This window comes from Gekko japonicus, unplaced genomic scaffold (assembly GCF_001447785.1).
Source record: "Gekko japonicus isolate JY-2015 unplaced genomic scaffold, Gekko_japonicus_V1.1 scaffold270, whole genome shotgun sequence".
NCBI lineage: Eukaryota > Metazoa > Chordata > Lepidosauria > Squamata > Gekkonidae > Gekko > Gekko japonicus.
Window position 1 is genome coordinate 319846 of NW_015170282.1, and position 19270 is coordinate 339115.

The 19270-nt window shown below is 47.6% G+C and overlaps 1 protein-coding gene across 1 annotated transcript in view; it reads right to left on the minus strand.

The window, feature by feature from the left end:
- Nucleotides 1-19270, minus strand: part of LOC107115978 (60 kDa lysophospholipase-like) — a 121537-nt gene that overhangs the window by 89950 nt on the left and 12317 nt on the right. The window contains exons 2-5 of the mRNA XM_015417790.1: nucleotides 17250-17379; nucleotides 10686-10797; nucleotides 2002-2127; nucleotides 1050-1133 (exon numbers count right to left, since the gene is read on the minus strand). Coding sequence (XP_015273276.1) covers nucleotides 1050-1133; nucleotides 2002-2127; nucleotides 10686-10797; nucleotides 17250-17379 — 452 coding nt within the window. The remainder of the gene's footprint in view (nucleotides 1-1049; nucleotides 1134-2001; nucleotides 2128-10685; nucleotides 10798-17249; nucleotides 17380-19270) is intronic.

Below are 19270 nucleotides of genomic sequence, written 5' to 3' on the forward strand. Positions count from 1 at the left end.
AACAAAAACTAATAAAGCTACCCTGTCTTCAGGGGATTAAAAAAGAAGAAGAAATTTTTACATCTGTAGCCAGGTTGGATAGAGATTTTGTAGGTTTTCTCCTTTTGTTAATATTTTAGCACTTATTGTTTATATGGGGGTTTATTGGTTTGGGGGTTTTTTTTGGATGTCCTTGTGGAATTCTGGCTGGATTCTTTGTATTCTTAATTGCATGGATCGTTTATTGTTCATGACATTTAATTTAATAAGAACCAATTTTTAAAAAGACAGGTGAGAAGCAGAGGTGGTGGGCCATTGCCTTCCTCCGCAGAGTCTTCCTCGGTGGCCTCCCATCCAAGTACTGACTCTGCCCAGCGTCTGAGATTGGTCTATATACCATGCAGCCTTGTCTCCCATAAGCAACAAAAAGCCCACTGAGAAATCTAAGTAAGTCCTCAACATAAAACACCTGATAATAGTAGAAAAATCTCAAGGGGAATCTAGACTCTCTCTGTCATGACAACCCTCCACGATTAACACGGAGAAGAGTGGCAGAGGACAGGCTACAGTGAATCTCCAATGTATGGCAGGATAGTTTGGGAGTAGGAGGCCCATTGGTCCCAAACCTTATAAGACACTGCAGGGCTCTTTTTGTAGCAGGAACACCTTTGCATATTAGGCAACACACTCCTAAAGTCGCCAATCCTACAAGAGCTTACCGTAGCCCCTGTGAGGTAAACACAGCAAATACACAGGGAGGGGCTGTAGCTCAGTAACAGAGCACCTGCTGGGCACGCAGAAGGTCCCGAGTTCAATCCCCCAGCATCTCCAGTTAGCACCATCAGGTAGGAAGTGATGTCAAAGACCTCAGCTTGAGATCCCGGAGAGCCGTTGCCAATCTTTTATTGTAAACAAACGCTTTAATATCTATGGCAAACAGGCAAAGTTGATAATTCCACAATTATCACTCAGCACACTGGAATCTACAGTATTTGAGCATTTGGAAAAGCATTTTTTAAAAAGAGAGCAAGGAAGGAGGGGGAAAGCGGGGACAATGTGGGTGACCTGACCTCAGGGATTACAAACTGTCCAGCGATCAGCAAGGAGCCCAGCAGGTTGGATCGGCCGTCGTTCCTCAGCTCATAGATGGGCACCTGGAGAGAAAGACAGAAATTACAGCCAATGGCTTAAAAAAAAATCAGCAATGAGAGAAGAGAAAAAAGACGGCTCCCATCTCAAAGCAAATAGAAGGCCATGAATAATTTATGGTACACTCTCTTATCGTGTGATTTACTGGGACGTGGACATATTTCTTCATCTAAACTATGGCAGATGGTAGGATTTCCTCCCTTTGAATATAAAACATTATTCTCTCCCACCTCATGAAATTATCTTTCCCCTTTTGCATAATTTTTCTTCATGTTCTTTTTTTGGGGGGGGAAGGGGGAATTCAACATGTAAGAAATATCCCTTGACAAGCACTGCCGTCCGATAGTCAACCTACTGTGCCACTTATGGTTTCGAAATTTTAGCAGGTGTAGTTAGTGAATGCTGGGCTTCTGTGGAGGGTGGCCCTATCGTCACACGAGCTCTCCTTGGGGCCTAACACTAACTCCCACTCTTGTGTCCCCCTCCTTGAACTGGAGACGGTAAACGCCTCCCTCACAAGGGCTGAGATCGTACAAACGCATTCTGTGCCCGCGAGACTTTCTCTGCCATGCTATGCGCTTCCCCTTCTGCTTAAATGTCCATGCGCACAAGAGCCTACAGAAAACCACTGATCTTGCCAAATGGAAGTTTTGGCAGAGACCATCTAGCTCAGAGATCATCTAGCGCCCATGGGATTCGTTCATACGATCAGAGACAGGGCCGTTGCAGGGGATGATTGGTTTATTTTGAAAATTCACTTCCTCCCCCTCACCGACACCTGCTCAAGTCGAATAAGACAAGACCGTTTCCGAACTTAAGCCTAACTCGCAGAGTACAGCCCACCTCTTGGAGTTTCTCGAGGACGCCACTTACCTGCGAGCCGGTCAGGACAATGGTTTTGCCCAGATTCTCGCACATGAACGACAACGCTGAGGCTGTGTATGCCATTGTGTCTGTGCCGTGAAGGATCACAAAGCCGTCGTGTTGCTCGTAGTGTGCCTGGCGATCCAAAAGAAATTCCTCATGTTAAGAAGGTGAATTTTAGAAAAGGGGGGGGGGACCCTGACCGGGAAGGGTCATCAAACAAACATGGCGGGTTGTACCCCATTACTGTGCTCAGCTAACAGTGACGTGTTCCTCCATCACCAGGAGCCTTCCACTAAAATAAGCCTCTTGCATTGGAGGGTAGTATATGTCGTCATTAGGAAACTCGAGGGATTGGGTACAGCATTTTAAAGAACTATGGCAAGCATGTTGATTTTTTTGAAATAGCCACAATTACCTTTCCTCTCTAAATAACCTTTTAAGATTAAATGCATTGCAGATGGCATCATTTAAACACCAGTGTAACACACAGTGTGGGGAAAGAGCGGCTTCCTGAATTTGCTTACTTAGCCTTCCTTTCCATCTTCAAATTCTTGAAGCTGTGGCCTCAAATCCTGAGCTGTGGCTCAGTGGTAGGGCATCTGTTTGGCACGCCGAAGGTCCCGGGTTCAATCCCCGGCATCCCCAGTTAAAAAGATCTGGCAGGAGGTGATGTGAAAGACCTCGGCCTGAGACCTTGGAGGGTCGCTGCCAGCCTGAGTAGACAAGATGCAAAAAGTCTCCTATACCCCTTGTCAATTGGTCCTGAGAGAAGAAGAAGAGGAGATTGGATTTATACCTCGCTCTTCACTACCCGAACGAGTCTCAGAGCGGCTTTCCCTTCCCTTCCCCACAACAGACACCCTGTGAGGTAGGTGGGGCGGAGAGAGCTCTTTCGAGAACTGCTCCTGAGAGAACAGCTCTGAAAGAACTTGTCACTGACCCAAGGTCACACCAGCAGCTGCATGTGGAGGAGTGGGGAATCAAACCCGGTTCTCCCAGATTAGAGTCCACGTTCCTAACCACTACACCAAACTGAGAAGGACTGTTTGATTGCTTGTTTCCATGTGCACAGTGTAGCCAGGAGATCCTACAATTGTCTGGCAGCCAGAAGTTCTAGTTCTTCAGTGTGATCCAGGGTGCCCCACAAGGAGGCGAGCTAGGATTGCACTGACTTCGATAGACCATGGGTCAGATTCAGTATAAGAGAGTTTCATATGTTCATGTATTCTTCTGCTTCCCATTTTTGTGAGTACCAATCCTTGCACTTCCAAGCTGTCAGTGTCTGGATAGGTCACTTAAAGACCCACCACCAGACCTCTTTTAATTGGGAAACAATTGGGTAACATGGAAAGGGGGATGAGGGCATAAGAACATAAGAGAAGCCAATGCTAGATCAGGCCAAAGGCCCATCCAGTCCAACACTCTGTGTCACACAGTGGCCAAAATTACCAGGTGCCATCAGGAGGTCCAGCAGTGGGGCCAGGACACTAGAAGCCCTCCCATTGTTGCCCCCCCCCACCAAGCACCAAGAATACAGAGCATCACTTGCCCTAGACCGAGAGTTCCTATCTATACCTTGTGGCTAATAGCCACTGCTGGACCTCTGCTCAATCTGTTTATCCAATTCCCCCTTGAAGCTGTCCATGCATCATAATGCAAAGCAACATAAAAAGCCAGAACAGACACATAGTCTAGTATTTTCCAGAGTTACTTGTTAAATCATTTGAATGCAACAGGCTAGATCTAAACTGTCATAAATTGAGTGTTTGTAGGATTGATTTTTACCACCTTCCTCTGGCCATTCCCTGCACCCGACAAGAAATCCACAACTGAGGGTTAAGAGATCCTTCACAGAATTATGCCAGGCAGAATTTGGGGAGGGGCTGTAGCAAGAAGGGAAACTGGATGAACCCCCCCCCCCGCTACGTGCAATAATCCCTGTCCGCCAGTATCTGACCAAGGGCGCTTTGACTATCGAAAGTTCATGTGCTGAAAATCTTCTTGGCTTCTAAGATGCTACTGGATTTGAATCTGTTTTTCAGTGGTGGCTTTTCAGGTTTGGTGGGGGGCTAGGAAAGGTACTAAAAATTGCTCCCACAAAACAACTCTGTGGAAGTCTCAGATCCAACCCGATAAAAATCAGTGATGCACATTGGGTCCAAAAATCCTAAATATAAATACACATTGATGGGATCTGAACTGGCAGAGACTGGCAGAGACTGATTGAGAGAGAGATCTTGGAGTCGTAGTAGATAACTCACTGAAAATGTGGAGACAGTGTGCGGCTGCAATGAAAAAGGCCAACGCTATGCTGGGGATTATTAGGAAGGGAACTGAAAACAAATCACCAGCATCATAGCGCCCCTGTATAAATCGATGGTGCGACCTCACTCGGAATACTGTGTGCAGTTCTGGTCACCACACCTCAAAAAGAATGTTTTGGCATCGGAAAAAGTGCAGAAATGCATTTCTTGAAGAACCTCAAATTCAATCCAGTTTGGTGTAGTGGTTAAGTGCGCAGACTCTAATCTGGGAGAACCGGGTTTGATTCCCCACTCCTCCACTTGCACCTGGCTGGATGACCTTGGGCAAGCTGTAGTTCTGATAAGAGCTGTTCTTGAAAAAGAGCAGTTTCTGTCAAGAGCTCTCTCAGCCTCACCTACCTCACAGGGTGTCTGTTGTGGGGAGGGGAAGGGAAAGGAGTTTGTAAGCTGCTCTGAGACACCTTTGGGTAGTGAAGGGTGGGGTATAAATCCAATCTCCTCCTCCTCCTCCTCCTCTTCTTCTTCCTTCTTCTTCCTTCTTCTTCTTCCTCTTCTTCTTCTTTCTCTTCTTCCTCTTCCTCCTCCTCCTCCTCCTTCTTCTTCTTCAATCCCTCGCAACTCCAGTTAAAAAGTAAAGCTAAAGGTTTCCCTTGCTTGAAAGCTAGCTGAATCCGACTCTAGGGGGTGGTGCTCATCTCCGTTTCCAAGCCAAAGAGCCAGTGCTGTCCAAAGACATTTCCATGGTCATGTGGCCAGCATGACTAAATGCCGAGGTGCACAGAACGCTGTTACCTTCCCACCGAAGCGGTACCTATTTACCTACTTGCAATTTCTTGCTTTCGAACTGCTTGGTTGGCAGGAGCTGAGGCCAGAGATGGGTGCTCACTCCATCATGCGGCACTAGAGTCTCAAACTGCCGAACTACAGACCTTCCTGTCTGCAGCTCAGCGTCTGAGCCCCTGAGCCACCGCAGCCCCTAGTAGGCAGCTCCAGTTAGGAGATCTCAAATAGTCTCTGCCCACCCAAGACTGACGGCCACCGCCAGACAGAGGAAATAATACTGATCTGGCTCAGTGTAAGAGTATATTCATATGTATAAGACAGAGAGACTTTTTTTTTAGGGGGGGGGGGATGGAAGCTCAAAGGAAACAGCCTGAAGAGGGTGGGGGAACCAGCCCTCACAACAGCAGCTGACCGACGCAAACCACAAAATGCCGCTTGGAGTCCCCATCTGATTTGGGTTTTCCTATCTGGCGTTTTAATACTCCCTTTCTGAGAAGCACCATCTTATTTTTCCCTCCAGTTGAACATAATTAATTGTTAAAGAACACAGTCGACATAAAATCTTATTTCTTTCAGTTGCTAATTATGAGGGAAACTCAAAGACCCGAACTGCCACGTATACATATTAATGATGTGTTCTTAACCAGAGGAAGACTGCTAATTAAGCAAAGCTTAGCAATGGCTTTAAAACAGGAATGTTAACATATGTAAATGAATCGTATGGTCTTGGGGGGGGGGTTGTGTTGTTGTTGCTGCTTTTACTTTGGGGATTATAACATTTACGAGAACAGATTAAGTAAACTGGGGCTATTGTGGCGTACCGGGAGGCAGCCCCGGAAGCCAGCCTCAAGAGAGGCCAACTGCCAGCCCAAGACTGCCCTCTTCTGTTCAAAACACAGGAATGGTGCATTAAATATAACTTCACCACACTATGCTTTTTAAATTCTGAAACAGGATCTTGATATCCCCCCCCTTGAAATTTGACAAATCTACACCCCCAGCGAAGACAAAGATCAATGTTTCCATTCTGTCCCAGTGAACAAAACTTCCAGGCATCAAGATAAAGGAGGCCTGACTCTCAAAAGCTCATAGGCCGAAAATTTTGTTGGTCACTAAGGTGCTATCGGGGCCACGGTGGCTCAGAGGTTAACATGCTGAGCTGCAGACTGGAAAGTCGGCCCGGCAGTTCGAGATCCGAGTGCCGCGTGACGGAGTGAGCTCCCGTCTATGGCCCCAGCTCCTGCCAACCTAGCAGTTTGAAAGCAAGAAATTGCAAGTAGAGAAATAGGTACTTCTCCGGTGGGAAGGCAACAGCATTCCATGCGCCTTGGCGTTTAGTCATGCCGGCCACATGACCACGGGAAAAGTCTTTGGACAGCGCTGGCTCTTCGGAGAGGAGCACCGCCCCCTAGAGTCAGATTCGACTGGCTTTCGAGCAAGGGAAACCTTTAAGGTGCTATCGGACTGGAATCCACAAAGCAAATCTCTTCTGGAATCTTAAGTGTTCTAAGGCGGTTCAACATGGCATCCCTCTGAAGCTACCTTCTGATAAAGGGAGCTCTTTGACTCACTGAATAGCAGCTATGGGGGGTGAAAAGTACTTGAGACGTTGAGTGATTCAGCAGAGAGTACTTTATTAGATCAGAACAAAGACAAAGAAACCAGCTCGGAGGCCGGTTTATATGCGTTCAGAAAACCCGCCACCAGTACACCTAAACACACCCCCTACTCCCGATAGGCTATTTACAGTAACCGGGCGACCATTGGTCTCCCGGCTGGGAAGCTAGCCCTTTTGATTGGGCCGGCTAGGATCCTTCGGATCCTTTGTCTTTCGACTGATGCTACAGATAAATTGTGCCTGGCCAGCCCGGGCAAGTCCGGGCATGTCAGGCTGAATACCTTGCATGTGGTAATGGCGGCAGTACATTACAGGGGGGCAGCTCTGGATTAGGCAGAGGTCGCTGTGCAAGGGCCCTCACCCAATTTCTATTGGCCCCACTGTAAGAAAACATACAGGACCGGGGGAGGTCATCATAGCCATCCCACCTTGACAGGGCCACCATATGTAAAGACGGGGTCGATAACCCAAGGGGGTAAGGGGAGAGAAAGAAAAAAGAAGGCAGGGTCACGGACTGGAGCCATGGGCAAGGCTACACCCTACGACAAAGGCTCTCCTGATTCTGAGAAAAGTCCTCTGTGTGATCAACAACAAGCCTTTATTACGGTCATAGACCAGTATAATAGAAGACAGATAAGTACAGATAAGGGAGCAATAAAATTATAAAATATTATGGCATCTAAAATTATAAATAAGAATCTAAAAGTGTTAAAATACAGACATGATAAAATCAATATTAAGATCAGAAATTAGATTTAGGCCTATCTGTACTTTATTTCTTTCCTAGTTTGGTATGCCAACCAAACAAATCTGGCAACCCCTCTGTGTGATCAAGGCGAGGGAGCTGGGAAAGGGTGGGGACCTGAGAGCGACCCATAAAAGTCAAAGGAAGAGGAAGGCCAGGGATGAGGAAGCTTTGTGGTCTTCCGTTCCGGGGGAAGAAGGGACTAGATGAGAACAGCACCCTTCCCCCCCAGCAGAGGCCAAAGCATCCAAAAGCTCTCCCCATCATCTCCCTTGTACTAAATTATAATGTGAGGCATCCTTTGCTCTTAGACCCCAAACATTCACATTTTAAAAGGTAAGAGCCAGTTTGGTGCAGTGGTTAGGAGCGTGGACTCTAATCTGGGAGAACCGGGTTTGATTCCTCACTCCTCCACATGCAGCTGCTAGTGTGACCTTGGGTCAGTGACAAGTTCTTTCAGAGCTGTTCTCTCAAGAGCAGTTCTCGAAAGAGCTCTCTCAGCCCCACCTACCTCACAGGGTGTCTGTTGTGGGGAGGGGGAGGGAAAGGAGATTGTAAGCCGCTCTGAGACTCCTTCAGGTAGTTAAGGTATAAATCCACTCTCCTCCTCTTCTTCTTCTTCTTCTTGAGCCCTGAACTTCCCCAGTAAGAGTAATGCAGTAACAAACTTCAGGCCAAACTACACATTACACTTTCCACAAGTTTACTTCAGGGACTCGCAGCCATATTCAGCTATAAGTTCCTGGTGGCAACTCCACTTACGTACACTGTGGTCCCAATATAAATCGGGCTCCTGGGGCTCTTGTAAATGGAGTTGGCGCTGGGAACCCACAGCTGCAGTATGGCTGCAAGACCCTGAGGCAAACTGGTGGAAAGTGTAATGTGTAGTTTGGCCCCTAGAACCTAGATAACTGTAGGTTGGGACCCTTAATAGAGCAGCGGGGGAAGGGGGAGGATTGGAGCTTGGAAAGAAAGCTACTTGTGCTGCCATTGCCAACCACTGCTCTGAGTGGTGGCCGGAGAATTTTTTTTTTAATTAAACCATGTCAGCATCCTCTGCACTGCCAAAAAAGAGGATCTCTAAGTGAATCTTCCTGAAGTTGCCTTATATTGCTGAGTCAGCGCTAGGCCAAAACTGTCTACCCTGTCTGGTGGTTGTACTCTATGGTCCCAGGCAAAGATTGTTCCTAGTCCTAATGTCCAAGAAAGGGAATTGGAAAACAAATCAGCCAGTATCATAATGCCCCTGTATAAATCGATGGTGCGACCTCATTTGGAGTACTGTGTACAGCTCTGGTCACCACACCTCAAAAAGGATATTATAGCATTGGAAAATGTACAGGAGGCCAACTAGAATGATAAAAAGGTTGGAACACATTCCCTATAAAGGTTAAAGCACGTGGGGCTCTTTAGCTTGGAGAAACAAAACCTGAGGGGTGACATGATTGAGGTTTATAAGATTATGCATGGGATAGAGCAGGTCGAGAAAGAAGTACTTTTCTCCTTTCTCACAATACAAGAACTCGTGGGCACTCCATGAAATTGCTGAGCAGTCGGGTTAGAACAGATAAAAGGAAGTCCTTCTTCACCCAAAGAGTGATTAACACGTGGAATTCACTGCCACAGGAGGTGGTGGCAGCTACAAGCATGGACGGCTTCAAGAGGGAATTAGATACACATATGGAGCAGAGGTCCATCAGTGGCTATTAGCCACAAGGTATAGATAGGGACTCCGGGGCAAGTGATGCTATGTATTCTTGGTGCTTGGGGGGGTCAGCAGTGGGAGGGCTTCTGGTGTCCTAGCCCCACTGCTGGACCTCCTGATGGCACCTGGTATTTCTGGCCACTGTGTGACACAGAGTGTTGGACTGGATGGGCCCCTGGCCTGATCCACCACTGGCTTCTCTTATGTTCTCTTATGTTCTTATGAGATGTCTCCATACCAGAGGTAGCCTGCCTCTTCAAATCAGTTCCTGGGGAGCACAGGCAGGATGCTGCTGCTGCAGACTTCCTGTCTGTGGGCTTCCTAAAGGTAGCTGGTTGGCCACTGTGTGAACAGAATGCTGGACTGGATGAGCATTTGGTCTGATCCAGCAGGGTTCTTCTTATGTTCTTAAGATCTTTTATCAGGAGCTGCTCGGGATTGAGCCTTGGATCCTGTGTGAGGAACATGTGCGTTCTACAGCTGAACTGGGGGGGGGGCCTCCTGTCCCCGCACCAGTGAACAAAACTCTGTCCGTCTCAGTGGCTCAGAACTATATTCAGACTTGGATCCAGGCTGTTTTAGATGAGCCCAAGGACTTCCGACCCCAAAGCACCATTTTCTTACCCTTCTACCCCTGTGGCCCACAATGTGCCCCGAAATCCTCTTCCTGGGGACCCCCCCCCTCCCAAGAACAGAACTTCAGAGAGCATTTCAACCACCTAAAATATTTTTCTCAAGAGCTCGCTAGCATGTCACGGGGAAAGCTCACCGGCGTCCAAAGTTACCTTCTATCTCCACCTTGTGGTCAAATGGATTTTAGCCAGCCATTAAAAACTGGCAGTACAGGTCTCCAATACATTGAATCGCACAGGCAAAAAATACTCTGGAATCTGTTTACCTCCTACCTTTCTCCCTCCCAAGGATAACGCTGTGAGCAGGCTATTAGGTCCCAATCGGATCCTGCTTATCGATTCATCCCTGTTATACCTGTTCAGAACCAAAGTTCTGACCGATACAGGGGAAAGCTGGCTTCACTGGCAGTGTTCAAGCAGTGCGCTTAGCAGACTGCTTCAATGTGTAATTCCATGAATCTTAAACTGAGTTCAGCTTGAAAGGTCATTTTTTTGAATGGAATGGAATGGGAACAGTACATTACTGTGGATACAGAAAGCCAGATGTGTGAACCGCACAACCTGAATTGATCCAATAAGGAGTGGCAGAGCCCGATACATCCTGGACATCCAAGTTGGGGTGGGGTAGGGTGTACACCAATGCTCCCTCTAAGCTGTGGAGACTTGTGAGCAAAAAATTCCAAGTTGTGAGCGAGCGATTTGGCCGCTGCATAAACTAGTTTGCTCTGGAGCCCTCCTTCCTGAGCTGAGACAAAAATGTGTGAGCCGGAGGCTAAAAAACTGTGAGCTAGCTCACACTAACTCAACTTAGAGTAAACGTCTGCCAGTACATATCTGATCCCTAAGATCTAAAGCAGTTTGGCTTGTAATGTAAAAGAAAAAAAAATTAACAAATGTCTATGTGTAATGTCATATAACCCTTGCAAGGAAAATTCTGGCATACCTCAAGGCACTTTGCAATCTTGCCCCAGTCGGCTGGTGTCATATTTGCAGAATCCAGCAGCGGAGAAAGTTCCATGATTGTGTAGATTACTCTTTTATTTTCTCTGGAAGGGCTGTCACAAAAACAGAGAGAGAGAGAGGAAATGTTGTGGGATGAGTAATTTTTGCATTGACTTCAGGATGTACCCCCGCCCCCTGCGTACAGGTGGAAGCCCTGACCACCCTTAATCAATGACATCTGCAAAACATTGCATCGAACACCATTTTTCTTCCTTTTTGGGAAACATTTGTCCTTTGAAAATTAAGCACATGCGCAAAGAACACTTTGCAGCCTACACAAGTCTACCATGGGAACTTGCAAACATATTGCAGGTGCCAGTTCCTCGTAGAAACTCCACTTACAAGTGCCGCTGGGGGGGGCGATTTTGAGCAGGGACCATGTGCAGGGGGGGAGAGACAGGGCAAATAACAGGGGGGGGGAGCAGGCAGGAGCTCACCCCCACCATCCTGATACTAATCAGGCCCCAGCAGCACTTTTAAATGGAGCTCCCATTGGGAACTAGCGGCTGCAATATGGCTGCATTGTAACGTGTAGTTCAGGCCTTTGTAGCTGTCATCATAAAAGAGGCATTTTTCCCTCTGTTAAGATAGTCTGGATCCAAATCGATTTCTGTGAATGAAAGGGATTTCTACTCACAGAGAGCAACTTTCTCATCTCCCACCTCCAATCCAAAATGTGGTTAAGTACGCGGACGCTAATCTGGGAGAACCGGGTCTGATTCCCCACTCCTCCACTTGGAGCTGGTGGATGACCTTGGGCAAGCCGTAGTTCTGACAAGAGCTGTCCTTGAAACGGCAGTTCTTGAAAGAGCTCTCTCAGCCCCACCTACCTCACAGGGTGTCTGTTGTAGGGAGGGGGAGGGAAAGGGGTTTGTAAACCGCTCTGAGACTCTGAGTGAAGGGTGGGGTTATACATCCAATCTCCCCCTCCCCCTCCTCCTCTTCTTCTTATGGAATCATGGGTTTGCAATGGGGGAGGGGAAATGGCAAAATATCACACACGAGTCTTCTACTCATGGAAATCCTCTGATGGATCCAAGCCAGAAGGAAGACTTTTTTCCCCTCAGACGGTCACTACTATCTCCCATTTTTTATATATAAAACCTCCCACTGAAAATCAGGTTTTTTTAGAAAAAAAAGCATTCCAAATCTGCAACCTGAATTACTGGAAATGGCTTTAACGGATGGGAAGTCTTTCGATCTATCTGCATCAGACGACTGGCCGACCAAGCTCAGTATTGTCTGCTGTGAGTCTGGCACTTGTTCTCTGAGGTCTCAGGTAAAGTAAGGGCCGGAGATGCCCGGGACTCAACCTGAAGCATTCGGATGCCAAGCTGAGCCACGGCCCCTCTAACTGACTGACAAAACACGGCAGGCCTGCATCCTACCCTGTTAGCACCCTTTTTTCTAAACCGAATAGAGCCCAGAGCGCCTTCAGACGCCTTTCCAGAAAGGCGTGTTGCTTTGGAACTCCAGAGCTCAAAGGTGTATGGCCACAGCTTTGCAATAAGATCCAGAGAACATGCTACCTTGAACACTGTACCCTTGAGTTACGGGGAAAGGAGAGCAGGAGCCCTAACTGGGTGGTAGGCCAGCTGCTTTGCATGCGAAAAGTCCCAGTCCAATCTCTGGCATCACCAGCCAAAAGGATGAAGTAGTAGGAGATATGAAAGATCCCTTGTTGAGAACCCCAGAAAGCTGCTGCCAATCACTGTAGACCAGGGGTATCAAACATGTGGTCTGCGGGCCAAATCAGGGCCCCCCCAGAAGGCTTCTATCAGGCCCGCAGTGGAACTGGCTGTCTCCTGCTTCTTCTTCCAGTTCTGCTGCTGCTGCATCGTAGCTTGCTTTGCCAGCCTTTCTCAGTCACTCAGGAGAGATAGATAGGCAAGCTTCTGTTCCCTGCAATGGCTGAGGCTCCTCCCCCTCCCCCTTCCAGGGGGAGAAAGGGAAAGACCCAGAGATTGCTTCCTGGCCAGGGTGCCTCAATCGCACAAAAGAGAAAGTCCAACCTTTCTTCCCTTCCATTGGCTGAGGCTCCTCCCCAAAGGGAGAGAGGGAGGGAGGGAAGGAGTGACAGCTTGCTTTGCTTGATTGCCTAAATCACAGGGGAGAATACAAAGCAACTTTAAGACCAACAAAGTTTTATCCAAGGTGTTAGCTTTTGTGTGCCTTGCTATACTGTGTGTGGTTTGTTATATTGTGGCTCTCCTGGGTGCAGCTGGGTTCCCTCCCCCTTTTCACTGTATTCCTGCCCTCATGATCCAATCTTGCTTAGTAGGAAAGCAATGTGAACTATTTAGATGAGGAATAACAACAAGCCAATGAGGTGGATTAGGCTGAGAGTATGTGTCCAGACCAAGTTCACCCAGCACATTTCCTTTGGGGATTTTGAACGTAGACGTCCCAGATAGTAGGCTGATACTGACCACTAAGGAAGACTATAGTTTTGTAGGCAAACACATAGCCCTCAGTTTGTGTCATGGTGCCTTCTCATGTTCTTGACCAGCACACAAAGCAATTTATGTACAAAAGCTTGCAATGCCCAGCAATTTCATGTTTTTCCCTGGGTCCTAGGCTCAGAACTCTGAGCATGAGATTTATGTAGTGAATGTCAATAAATCAAAAATAGATTTGCAGCTTACAAATACACACTTGAACAGCATACTCAAGATTGCAACAGCGCAGACATTTTGATGCAATAATTCAGAGCAAGAGGTGTCAGTTATCATGTTTTTATTTAAAGTTAAAAAAAATCTGTGTTTGTCTCCACTACCTGGCATTAAATTCTATGACATACATGGCCCAGCCCAACAAGATCTCATTACTGTCAGATCCAGCCTTGTAACAAATGAGTTCAGCACCCCTGCTGTAGACAGTACTGGCCTTGACAGACCAAGGCTGCAGTCACACACACTAAAACATCCACTTTCAGTGCACTTTCCAACTGGATTTTACATGGGAACTGGCAAAATCTAGTTGGAAAGTGCATTGAAAGTGGATTATTTAATGTGATCGCAGCCCAAATGTCTGACTTGGAATATGGCAGATTCAGGTTTACAAAGAGGGGGCAAAACCTCAGTCCATGGCAACACCTCCCCCTTGGATCTGGGGGTACCCACCCAGGGACAAGGTCTTTCATACAGACGGCAAATTATTGAAACTGCTGCTTCCTGTCCTCCAGATGACAAAAAGAAAAAGGTCATAGTGTCTTAAAGGACAAAAATAGGAAAAACACTGTGTCTGATGGCAATTGATTGAATAAAGTATAACTATACCATATGTTTTCTAACTCGTTTATTTAGTGACTCAATCCATAGTTTATATAAAACATTTTTATAAACATTAGAAGTGCAAATTCTTCTCACAATTCCCAATTAGTACCAAAATGCGGATCAGAAATATGTTTATGTATCACAAATGCAGACAAAGTCACAATGGTACATAGAATCACATTAACAGCTCTTCTATAAGAGCTTCTATTGATTATTTATGGATTCAGTTAGAACTGCTAATGTTGTCCTCCAGATAAGGCGAAGAGCAGGCTATACATAACAGCGAGAACATAACTGTTCACACATGAAGCTGCCTTATACTGAATTAGACTTTTGGGCTGCAGTCACACTCACTAAATAATCCACTTTCAGTGCACTTTCCAACTGGATTTTACTGAGTGAACTGGCAAAATCCAGTTGGAAGGTGCATCGAAAGTGGATTGGAAGTGGATTGTTTAGGTTGTGCGATCGCGGCCTTAGTCCATCAAGGTCAGCCAGTCCATCAAGGTCAGTACTGTCTACTCAGACAAGGTCAGTATTGTCTACTCAGTGACTCTCCAGGGTCTTATGCAGGTCTTTCACAACATGTACTGCTTAGTCCTTTTAACTGGAGATGCTGAGGAATTGAACCTGGGACCGTCTGCATGCCAAGCAGATGCTCTACCACTGAGCCATGGCTGCCTCACTCACCTAAATAAAAGAGGCTTGCCATGACAAGTAGTGTGCACAGTGGCTGGCCTGGCCTTCCTTTCCCCAACCGCATCAGGGAAGAACTCCCTCCTAGAGCCAGTTTGGTGTAGTGGTTGAGTGCGCGGACTCTGATCTGGAAGAACCGGGTTTGATTCCCCACGCCTCCACTTGCAGCTGCTGGTGTGACCTTGGGTCAGTCACAAGTTCTCTCAGAGCTGTTCTCTCAAGGACGGGTCTGGAAAGAGCTCTCTCAGCCCCGCCTACCTCACAGGGTGTCTGTTGTGGGGAGGGGAAGGAGATTGTAAGCCGCTATGAGACTCCGAGTGAAGGGCGGGGTATAAATCCAATCTCCTCCTCGGCGGCAAACTTGGTGACTCACACATGAAGCTGCCTTATGTTGAATCGGACTCTTAGTTCATCAAGGTCCGTTTTACGACAACAAGAAAGCAACATGTCACTACCAATGCTCCCTCTAAGACGTGGAGTCTTGTGAGCAAAAATTCTGCTTTGTAAGCTACTGGCATTAAAGTGGTCAGTGAGCAATTTGGCTACTGCATAAATTAGCGAAGACAGAAATGTGGGAGCGAGAGGCTAGAAAAACTGTGAGCTAGCTCACACTGACTCAGCTTAGAGGGAGCACTGGTGACTTGCTACTAACTGAAGTATCCATATACGTAAGGGCATCTGTACTCGTATCGGTGTATTCTGACAAAATGTTAAAATCTGACTGGAAGAGATCCAACTCGTGTACTAACGCAAAGTTGAATTCCATAATGTGCATGAAGTACGGAAAGGAATAAAAGGCCGGATCCCACGCCACAGTCCAAGGACCTTCGGAGAGAAGGGAAACTCAGGTGAAGTCACCCCACCTCCGCCAGTGATTCCACGCCTGGCTGCCATTCCCTACATAGTGAAGCTTTCTGTTCAAGAGGTTTTTGCTTAACCTGACAGAAGCTTCTCAGGACTAACATTGCTGGGGGAAGGAGAAAAGGAAAACTCTGTGTGCACCAATGCCTCAGGCAAGTTTTTCTATGGAACACAACCCAACGTTTGCTATTTCACTCGATCTATTCTGGTTTCGTCGATCAAGTCACCAAGGCCTCGTCTTCCAACCACTAGAAATCTCATTCGGGAACCTCGCTGGCTTCTGAGATGGCAGGCGGACCTATCCCACTTCCATTTCTTCAACCGTAAGGGCTACAACAGGGGTCCCTAACGCGGCACCCGCTGGCACCATGGAAATGACAAGCAGCTTTCCTGCCACACAACCAGTGTTTCTAGAAAGGGGGTTGGGGGAAAGTAGGCTTTTGCCCATGAAGGCTTCTGGTTGGCCACTCAAGATCCAATTGGCTGTGCAGATTTTTAAAAGGAAGAAGCAGGAGGAGGAGGAGGAGGAGGAGGAGGAGATTGGATTTGTACCCCACCCTTCACTACCCAAAGGAGTCTCCAAGCGGTTTACAATCTCCTTTCCCTTCCCCTCACCACAACAGACACCCTGTGAGGTAAATGGGGCTGAGAGAGCTCTTTCGAGAACGGCTCCTGAGACAACAGCTCTGAAAGAACTCATGACAGACCCAAGGTCACACCAGCAGCTGGATGAATGAGTTCCGTTACCGCCACTACAACATAAGGATTTTTCACTGTGTTACTGTGTATATGCAAGAAAACATTGTTAAGCTATATTTTTAAAAGGCATCCTGTTAAAGAGAGCCTTTGCCTGAAATGTTGAAATGACTAATGTTGTGTTATGTGCAACCTCACTCCCCGACATTTTGTGGTTGAGTCCGGTTCTCCTGGCAGCCATTTTGTGGCTGTCTCCACCTCCGGCAGCAGCCAATTTGTGGGTGCACCCACCACCCTGTGTGAGAATTCAAAGTTGCCCACAGGCCTGAAAAGGCTGGGACCGCTGGACTAGAAATTTGGGCTTGGATGAATGGGTTCCATGCGCTCTGTCACAAAACACACTTCCTCTTACACTAAAACTTCCATTTGCGCAACATCCATGCTTTTCAATGAGCAAAGTGAGGTTTTAGAGCAGCGGTTCTCAACCTGCGGGTCGTGACCCCTTTGGGGGTCGAACGACCCTTTCACAGGGGTCGCCTAAGACCATCGGAAAACACAAATTTTCGATGGTCTTAGGATAGGGCTCCCAAGTCTCGCCAAATAACAGTAGCAAAATTACAGTTATGAAGTAGCAACGAAAATAATTTTATGGTTGGGGGTTACCACAACATGAGGAACTGTATTAAAGGGTCGTGGCATTAGGAAGGTTGAGAACCGCTGTTTTAGAGGAAGCGGAAATGCGCCGTGGCAAAGACCACCCAGGACACAGAGACCTCATTCCTAGGATTAAAAGCCTTTTTATAATGAACTCGGCAGTTTTTAGGAAGAAACTTTATGCGCGCCCTCCAGATTGGAGCATACATCTGGCATAACTGGCATGCATCAGACACAAGGTGAAAAGCTGAGATCTCAGAATGCATCACAGAAGGAGTCAAAACGCGTTAAGAGTGGGAAACGCTGAGTTTTCCAATACATACGGAAGCACCAAGGATTCATCTCCAAGCCCATGGCGGCGATACATTTTTGTCTCCTTGGCGTAGACTGCATCGTGAAGGATTGGCATCTTCGCCAGGGCCCCTGCTAACTTGTTAGCCTCCGGAGCAAGACCTAGAAAACGGAAAGGAGAGCCATAAAATCAAAACGCGTTTCCACTGATGTCTTATCCTGAATGTCATTTCCTCAAAGGATACGAGCTGGTTTACTTTCTACGGTAACTCACTACCTTCATGGCAGTGGCTCAGGGAAAGCAGTTAGAGCAGGGGTGTCAAACATGCGGCCCCGGGGGGCGGATCAGGCCGCCAGAGGGCTTCTATCAGGCCCACAATGGAACTAGCTGTCTTCTGTTTCTTCTTCCAGTTCTGCTGCTGCTGCGTCATCGTAGGTTTGCAGCTTACAGATATATACCCGAACAGCATATTTAAGATTGCAACAGCACAGACATTTTGATGCAATAATTCAGAGCAAGAGGTGTCAGTCATCAGACACTGTTAAATAAACAAAATATTGCAAGAGTGCTAATGTTTTAAGCATGTTTTTATTTTAAGTTTTAAAAAACCCTTTGTGTTTGTGTTCTTTATAAAGTTTATATCTTTGCTACCTGGCATTACATTTTATGACACACATGGCCCGGCCCGACAGGGTCTAATTTGTGTCAGATACGGCCCTCATAACTAATCAGTTCGGCACCCGTGAGTTAGAGACTCTGGATATAATGGACTGATGGAGCCCTTCCTTTAGATCAAGGGCCCACAACTTGGTACCTGTGGGAGCCGTGGTGCCCTCCAACACCTTTTCTGGTGCCTGCCAATGGTTTTTAAAAAGCAGGCAGGGGCAGGTGAGGTTTTTGCCCAGCAAGGATTCTGATTGGCCACTGGAGATTTTATTGGTTGTGCAGATTTTTTCAAACGCTGCTTCGGCAGCAGCTGCCACCACAGCACAAGGATCTTCACTGCAGGACTGAAGGTAGGCTGGGGCAACCGTTTTGTAGCTGGCTTAACCTCCTGCAGAGGGGTTGCCAGCCCTCAGGTCCGGGCGGGGGTTTCGCCACTTCTGAGGGCTTCAATCAGCCAGCTGGCTGATGGGGGATGCCCCGCCCCCAAGAGCGACCACCCGCCCAGCCACCCCTTTCCCTCCCCTCATGCCTGATTTAAAGGGCTTCAGCTGATCGGCGGGGACCACGTGGCCCACCGATCAGCTGGAGGGCCCTTTAAATCTAGTAGGAGGGAGAAGGGCAGTCACGGGCCAGACACTCGGCTCGTGAAAAGAACCTTTAAAGGGTCTTTTTGCGAGCGGGGTGGGGACCGTGGCACGTGGGACTGATTTCCACCATCCCCACAGCTGTAGCCCTTTAAATTGGGCAGGAAAGGAGGGAGAGGGGTACCTGGCTGGGTGGCCGCTCTTGGGGGCAGGGCTTGGGGGCATCCCCGCCCACCCCTGGAACATCCCCAAATCCCTCCACCAGAGTGACGGGAGGACCTGTCAACTCTACTCCTGCAGCATCCATTTTGTGGCTCTGCCCGCCATGGTGTGCCAGAATTCCAAAGGTGCCCACAGGATCAAAAATGTTGGGGACTCCTGCTTTAGATGGTAACTTTACTTCAAGCGTATTGGCTACTTTGGGGATACCCCTGCCTCTGCTGAGCCCGTGAGCTGGGACCCTATACTTCTGCCCAGAAAGAACACCTGCTTCAGGGACATACAGCCTGTTAAATACTGGGCTCCATGGATGGTCTAACCCCAAGCTTAGTGATTAGCTTAGCTTTATTAGTGACTAGTAGGAAAGCACGTTGTAGAACAAATACAACGCACTCTAGAAAGAAAGACAGACAGAGAGAAAGAAAGAGGAAGGAAGGGAGGGAAGATCAAAGAGGGAGGAAAAGAAATCAGAGATGGGGAGGAAGGAAGGAAGGGAGAAAGAGGGAGGGAGAGAAAGAATGCAAAGAGGAAGGAAGGAAGGAAGGAAGGAAGGAAGGAAGGAAGGAAGGAAGGAAGGAAGGAA